Source organism: Neovison vison, chromosome 2 (assembly GCF_020171115.1).
Source record: "Neovison vison isolate M4711 chromosome 2, ASM_NN_V1, whole genome shotgun sequence".
NCBI classification, from domain to species: Eukaryota; Metazoa; Chordata; class Mammalia; order Carnivora; family Mustelidae; genus Neogale; species Neogale vison.
In genome coordinates, this window is record NC_058092.1 from 72,053,970 (window position 1) to 72,062,500 (window position 8,531).

An 8,531-nucleotide genomic window follows, 5' to 3' on the forward strand; every position below is an offset into this window, starting at 1 on the left:
ATGAATAAATTTCATACCTTAAATTTTGCACTTCCTTGAAAAATCTGGTTTGCCTGGAACAGTTCATTCTGTGTTCCAGACAAACCAGCTACTAAACTGTGAGTAAACTCTATTATTCACTTTATTAATGGCTCATTTTTTAGAACTACTGAACTGTTAATTATATTCGAAAGTTTACTTAGAAATGTGAGTTTACATGGAACAAACACATTAGGCAACATCATTACTGGCCAATCCCCCAAATCAATAACATCCTTTCTTCTGAGACATAATGAGAACCTGTGTATAATTTATTGTAATTCCGATGACATTTCTCAATTTTAAATCATTTCCTTTGCTCTTTATCAAGAAAGAAAATAGTTCTAGGTTCTTTAAAAAAAAAAAAAAAACAGCTTTCCTGGGGTGCCTGGGTGGCATAGTTGGCTAAGCACCCGACTCTTAGTTTTGGCTCAGGCAGTGATTTTGGGGTCCTGCGATAGAGCCCTGAGTTGGGATCCACACCCAACGGGGCATCAGTCTGGGATTCTCTCTCTCCTCTCACTTCTTCTTCCCCCCATCCATCCTCTCTCTCTCTCTCTAATAAATAAGTAAATCTTAACAAAACAAAATAAAACCCAGCTTTCCTGAAATGCAAATTTCAGTAATACAAATTTGAAAGAATACAAAGAATAGAGCCAAAAAATGCCCAATTCATAAATTATGGAAACTCTCAATTTTAGAAAAGAATGCTATAATTCTAATATTCATTAAATGATCTATTATTCATATCATCTGCACATGCTACAAATTTCTAATGATCTTGTCATAGCAAATAATCAAAATAAACCCCATCATTCACCTTTTTAATTTGTACATATTTGATATTCTTATTTTTTATTTCCTTTTTATTTCTAAGATAATGCTCCACCAAGGCAAAATCTCATTTCACTGGGTTATAGAGTGTAATTTCCTGGGAATTGCTATTACAAAATTTTCCTTTAACGAATTCATAAAATGGGTCCTTTGCTGATTTTAATCACATATTATTAAGGGGAAAATTCTACATTTTTGTAGATATGATCCATTTTTTTTTAAGAGAGAAAGGATAAACTTTCTTCCTTTACAAAAATAAAAGGATCCAGTATTTCTGATTTGTTAAAATGTATACGAAAGAAAAGCCTTGGTTTGTTGTCTCTTTTAAAATGGTTGGGATCGGGACGCCTGGGTGGCTCAGTTGGTTGGACGACTGACTTCGGCTCAGGGCGTGATCCTGGAGTCCCGGGATCGAGTCCCACATCAGGCTCCCAGCTCCATGGGGAGTCTGCTTCGCTCTCTGACCTTCCCCTCGCTCATGCTCTCTCTCACTCTCTCTCTCTCTCAAATAAATAAATAAAATCTTTAAAAAAAAAATAAAAAATAAATAAATAAAATGGTTGGGATCAAAGTTTTGATTATCTAAGAGTATATATTAAATATTGTGAAAATACAGTCATTGAGTGTTCAGAGACTGGGAACCTCATCTATATGAAAAGCCTCAATCCTAAAAGTAAGTTTTAAAGGACTCTAACCAGGCCACCTGGGTGGCTCAGTGGGTTAAGCCGCTGCCTTCAGCTCAGGTCATGATCTCAGGGTCCTGGGATCGAGTCCCACATCGGGCTCTCTGCTCAGCAGGGAGCCTGCTTCCCCCTCTCTCTCTGCCTGCCTCTCTGCCTACTTGTGATCTCTCTCTGTCAAATAAATAAATAAAATCTTAAAAAAAAAAAAAAGACTCTAACCAACAAAAATCTCTTTAATATGTGCAAGTTACACCTTCCTCAAATTCTCTCCTAAGCAATTAACTGCATGTGATATAAAAAATCAAATTAGAGAGATAAATAAACAATATTACAGCATGAAAGAAATGGTAGTTAACAGAAGAGAGAACTATCAAAATAACCCAGAAGATCTGGAGACCCCCATACCAAAGCATCTATAGGTGAAGGGATATGATATCCAAGATATACTTCAAAATACTCCATGTCTAGGGGAGAATAAATGGGGGGTATAAAAGAGACAGGTTTGATCATGTGTTGATCATGGAAGCCAGGTGATAGATAAAGAGGGTTTATCATAGTATTCTCTCTACTTTTGTCTCTCTACTTCAAATCTTTGCTAATAAAAAGTAAAACAACAACAAAAACAACCACAGAATTATAAGCCAATAGTCCCTGAAGATATCCATTAGTTATGAACAACGTTATAGTGGCCAAATTCAAAGGACTTATTTCTGTTCTCATCTTATAATCTCTCAATCAAATGACACTGCCTCACACCTTTCCTTAAACTCTGTTGTCTTTTGTTTCCCAAACTTTCTGACTCTTTTCCACTCAATCTCTTTAGCTGGATTTTCTTTCTTTGCATGCCTTCCAAAGTTTGGAGAGACTCAAAGCTCATATCTTTTCAAACTTTATGGACAATCGCAAGGCATTAATTACAATTACAGGTCAATGACCCTTACATTGCCATCTTCCATCCCCATGTCTCAGGAGTATTAGAAGTATATGTTCAATGCTATATATTGGATTATAATACTCTCCTAAACTGTACTTTCTAGGGACGCCTGGGTGGCGCAGTTGGTTAAACGACTGCCTCCGGCTCAGGGCGTGATCCTGGAGTCCCGGGATCGAGTCCCACATCAGGCTCCCAGCTCCATGGGGAGTCTGCTTCTCCCTCTGACCTTCTCCTCGCTCATGCTCTCTCTCACTGTCTCTCTCTCTCAAATAAATAAAATAAAATCTTAAAAAAAAAAAAACAAACAAACTGTACTTTCTACTTTGCCTGATATTTTCACATAGATCTCCTACTGCTAGCACCTCAAATTCAATGTAAAAGAAACCCAATTCATAATCTTTCTTTACATTTCTCCACCAAAAGCAGTAGCTCTCTTTTCAGCTTTTTAGTTTCGGCAAATGGTACCTTATCAACCAGGTATCCAAGCCATGCTTATCTGGGCCCTCTCTTTCTTCATATCCTTTTAAATCTGTTCCTTCCTGTTGTTACTGCTATGAGACTCCTTCAGCTGGGACCACTGCCAAGGCTTCCTGACTGGTTTTCTGTCTTCTGATTTCTTCTAATTCTAATCCATCACATTGAGTTGCCAGATTAGAAGATTATCTCTAAAGATTTCACTATCCTGCTCAAAAATCTTTGATGGGTCCCCTCTGCCTATCTGAATTCTCTACCCAGATATAGTCAATGCCCTTTACATGACCTAAGCTCCAATCAAACTGAACTCTAATGGTGTTTTATTTATCCCTCTATGAAGAAAATGTACCCTTTTCCTTCTGCTACCTAGTACAGCTAATTTAATGCAAGTCTTACTCCCACCTCCACTCCCCAAATATTTGTTGCCTATTTAAGGGCAGGGACCACATCTTGGTACCTCCCCATAGAAAATAACACGGTAATGTCTGTGAAGGAAGGAAAACAAGACTTCAGAATAAAACCCAATTCAATTTGGGCTACAAAATAGTATCTCAATTCCTTTTCCTACAGATGTAGTCTTTCCAGAATGTGTACAAAGAATAAAAAACATTTATTACCTGTTATTACATTTATATCTGGGTACTGGTTTTCACACAGACCAACAGCTTTGCTATCTCTCTCAAAAGCCTCTCGAAGTTCTTTCTTGACTGCTGCCGAACCACATAATCGATACAGGCCTACCACCTGGAAATGAAATTATGGCCATATTAGGGTAAATTTGATAAAGAGAATACAATAGCACAAAATGTAGAAGTCCCATGAAATTGGTAATCAAATATGTTCTGATGACATTTAATTTAAAATACCTCAGCTTTCGAAATCTCACCATAGACTATATTCATCAGTTGAATAAAAGCATTCTATTCTTTCATTTAAATTCAAATAATATACTATGATTTCTGTAGTGCTATCTATCTTAAGATACAAGCCCTTCACTTTAGTTTTATATGCTCAACCACTATGCCCAAGGTTGTGCCCTTTCACATCTTTCACTCTAAACTGAAGAAATCCAGCACAGTGGTTAAACGAGAGTTTTAGATTCCAAAAGGACCACTCTATCACTCCCTGCTTAGTGATTTTGGGCAAGTTATCTACTCTCTTTATTTTATTATTTTTTTTAAAGATTTTATTTATTTGTCAGAGAGAGAGGGAGAACGAGCGAGCACAGGCTGACAGAATGGCAGGCAGAGGCAGAGGGAGAAGCAGGCTCCCTGCTGAGCAAGGAGGCCGATGTGGGACTGGACCCCAGGACGCTGGGATCATGACCTGAGCCGAAGGCAGTTGTTTAACCCACTGAGCCACCCAGGCGTCCCTATTTACTCTCTTTAAATCTCAGTTTATTTATCCAAAAAAAAAGGTACATACTTGAAATAAGATTCCAGTATACTATTTGCGTATATTATTTGAATTTCCTTACCAGGAAAAATAAAAGATTCTAGGGATGAAATAAAAACAAACTTGGAATTTTTTTTTAACTTACTAAGTCAACTGATTAAAAATAAAGAAAGTTTGGGGCGCCTGGTGGCTCAGTGGGTTAAAGCCTCTGCCTTCAGCTCAGGTCATGATCCCAGGGTCCTGGGATCGAGCCCCACATCAGGCTCTTCCACCTCCTTCTCTCTGCCTGCCTCTCTGCCTACTTGTGATCTCTCTCTGTCAAATAAAATAAAATCTTTTTAAAAAAATAAATAAATAAAAATAAAGGAAATTCAATTAAAATAATATATTAAGGTAAAATAAAACTTCTAGTTCAAAATATATGTAAGATCCACCCTCCCCTCAACCTACAATAAAAAGATTTATTTTAAGAAGATTTTAACACTGTTCATTCATACAGGAGATAAAATATTAAGTCTCAGGAAGCTCCCTATAAACTCACTGAGAGGAAATCAATATGATACCTATGAGGAGAAAACATGTCTGATAAAGCAATCAGAGTTTAAAAAACAAATTTAAAAAAACGCTTCAAGAAAATAAGTGATTATTAACTATACCTCCACATCAAACACTACTTAGGAAGCTGAATCACTTTGAATTGAAGGAAGTTATAAAGACATTATTTCAAGACAGAAATAAAGTGAAAATAAACAATGAAGATCCTCAAGGATATGAACTAGGAATCACTTTAAGATCTTATAAACAATCTAGGAGAAGGCGGTACACAAATGAAATTTCCAGGTGCACTTGTGACACAAACCTCTCCAAGTCATTACATAACTGGTAGAATACAGAAGGTGGGTCTTGATATAGGAAAGTGTCACTCATAGATACAAAGAAATGTTACCCAAAATATTGGAGATGATAAGCTATTAAAAATTTTTGGAAGACAGTAAGGAACCTACAAGATTTTTGTTTTGTTTTGTTTTATTTATTTATTTGAGAGAGAGTACGTGCATGCAAGCAAGGCCAGGGACAAAGGGAGAGGGAGGAGGGAAGCCAACTCCCCGCTGAGTGCAGAGCCCACCATGAAGCTTGATCTCATGACGCTAGAGATCATGACCTGAGCCTAACTCAACAGTCCGATGGTTAAGTGATTGGGCCACCCAGGCACCCCAGGAACCTGAAACTGTTTTTAAGAGAAGGTAATGCAAGGTAGTGCTATATTCAAAAGGATCAACGAAACTAAGGAACATACTGAGAAGTAAATTTCCTACTCTTATCCATGTCCTACACTGGTCACATCTCACAAGACATGGCAGAACCATAGATAATCCAGGAAATAAAACTAAAATATTAAAATGTTATCACATTAGAAGAAACTAACTTGAGTAGACCCTTCTGGTGTGGGCACACTTAAGTGTCACAAAATTCCCTAATAAGGATATATCCCCTTCAACCTGAGAACGAGATGAACATAGAATCAATTGAAGAAAGCAATATTTCAGTAGTAAAAAATTACGGGAACATGCTATTCCAAAAGGTGAATAAAGGAAGATAGAAATCTAACATACATATTTCAAGGAAAGGATATCTTAGGATATTATCCCCAACTTCAGATGCTGACTTCTTGAATCAAACACTTGAAGTACATGGTTGATGTCTCTATAGAGAGAGAATCTGTACTGGATCAACCATGAATATGATTTCCACCATAGTTTTTCCCATTGGAAGCAGGGGGGTAGGTGATAGTAGTCGTCAAAGCATTTGCAAGAGGCCACAAACTACTCTTGTATGACTGTTGAAACCTCATGTTAATGGTAACAAAAATAAGAATAATTACTGACTCAAAAGGTAAACAAAATCTAAGCCGTGTGCAAGTCCATAAAATAACAGACACAATAAGCCTCTTTCTGTGTATGTTGGGGCTGGGGGGAAGCAAAAGAAACAAAACCAAAGAAAGTGTTTAAAAACTGCAGTTCCAGGGGCGCCTGGATGGCTCAATGGGTTAAAGCCTCTGCCTTCGGATCAGGTCGTGATCCCAGGTCCTGGGATCGAGCCCCACATGAGGAAGAGCCTGCTTCCTCCTCTCTCTCTGCCTCTCTGCCTACTTGTGATCTCTGTCAAATAAATAAATAAAATATTTTAAAAAAATAAAATAAAATAAAAACTGCAGTTCCAAATGCACTACCTTAAATTTTACTTTTTAGTTCACAGGCAATTCTTTTTTTTTTAATACACTATTTTTTAAGAATTTATCTATTTATTTGAGAGAGAGAGCAGAAGCAGGGGGAAGGAGAGGGCAGAGGGGACTCCCCACTGAGCAGGGAGACCAATGCAGGACTGGATCCCAGGACTCAGAGCAGAACCTGACCTGAAGGCAGATGCTTAACCGACTGAGCTACTCGGGTGCCCCATCACAGGAAATTATTCCTCATTAAAATAACTATTTCTAAACTTAAAGTATAGAAATAAAAAGCATTGCTAAAAATGTTTTCTTAGTATTTAAAAAAGTCACAACAGTCATATATCCATTCTTTATAAAATATTTCAGAAAGGAGTGCGGAAGTACAGTGCTATTTGAGTTACTTGTTTTAATACTCAATTGTGAAAGTTTCTGTTTAATAATTAGCTTCACAGTCCCCCTAATCTCTGACCCCTCTACATCTCTCTACATGCTGCCCCCCCCCCAAAAAAAAGAGTTACGGGAGAAAAACAGAGAACCTTAAGAAAAAGTAACCAGACCAAAAGTTACATTGGAAACTAAAGGCTTCAATCTCATATAGACAACATAAACTCATTCTGAATAATATATCTGAGAACAGGTTTCAAAAGTTCAGATGTCCCTCCTACCTCTCACCTTCAGAAAGCTGCTTCATCTGTTTTTATAGATAATCAGCGAATAAGACCCACAGAGATTAACTGACTTGCTCAACGTCACCCAGCTAATTAATAATGGAGGAGAAACCAGTACCTGTTTCCTGCATCTTTAATACAAAACCTCACTAACTTACTTACACTGTTTTCATAGTTTCCACATCAGGTCCAGGGTGAGTGATTTAAAAATCTTTTCTATATATAAAGAAATCATAGTTCAGACTTGGTGATATTTACCCTTGATGCTTTCAATCAACGTCATAAATTCTGATAGCCCTAAAGCAGAAATACCTCAGAAATACTGACATTAGACTTAATTTTTGAATTTAAGCAATTACTTGTACCTCAGAATAATACCCGCAGTGATATGCTGTTTTTCGTTGTCATAGTCCACATGTATTCATGAAAATAAAGAAAGATAAGGTCTAGTAAACTGGTTAATATTACAGATCTGATTACATGTAATGCCAGGGGTTTTGTCTGTTTTAATGGGCTGCTTTTACCTTCTTATTTATTTATTTAACCTTCTTATTTAAAAGGAAAAGAGAATGAGGAATGTTATTAATAGGACCTCTCTTCATCCTCCATGCTATCCCAAAGTTCAGAGACAGATAAGCTTATGCTTCCTGAAGGGTGAGATGAGGGAGAGGAGAGAATAAGGGCAGGGAGTTAGTTTTAGGAGCAAAGTGGGGTTTTAAGATTCACTGTTGGAACTCTGTGCCATGAGAATGTCAAACCAGGCAGAAATATTCCTTAAATGAATCAGTCTTTGGCTATCTTATCAGCTCTGGCTTTTCCTAGGAATGCCATTGTAAAGCAATCCTGATACATAGGTGTAAGGCCCAAATAGCTCTGCCTCAGAACATCAACTGTGGAACCATCTAGCATGCTCTCAGTTGCTCACTGACAACACAGGTGAAAGTATGAATTATATGCTAAACAGTCATGGAATAAAAATTAAAAAACAGGAATGAGAAAATGTCTAAATTGGATTTCTTTTAACCTTACCTTGAATTCCTTCCCTGAAGACTTACTATAAATCTAATTAATTAAAGTAAATAAATTGATATGGAGGTAGTAGAGAAAGAGTGAAATAATACCTGACAGCCTCTCTTCTCAATTTCCATAATACATTTTTGTATCAGGAGTGGCACCATCAGCCCTATATTTTCTTTCTCTACCACTTTTCGAATATCAACACCAAATATTACTGGTTCTCGATTTATATCCAGCCCATGAAGAGAATTCTCCCACTGTTCCAGAAGAGTCACTTTCAC

At 37.2% G+C, this 8,531-nt stretch overlaps 1 protein-coding gene across 1 annotated transcript in view; it reads right to left on the reverse strand.

The window, feature by feature from the left end:
* The window catches only part of SYDE2 (synapse defective Rho GTPase homolog 2), a 47,332-nt gene that overhangs the window by 19,879 nt on the left and 18,922 nt on the right, over positions 1–8,531 (reverse strand). The window contains exons 3-4 of the mRNA XM_044238604.1: positions 8,355–8,531; positions 3,561–3,687 (exon numbers count right to left, since the gene is read on the reverse strand). The exon at positions 8,355–8,531 is cut by the window's right edge and continues 926 nt beyond it. Coding sequence (XP_044094539.1) covers positions 3,561–3,687; positions 8,355–8,531 — 304 coding nt within the window. The remainder of the gene's footprint in view (positions 1–3,560; positions 3,688–8,354) is intronic.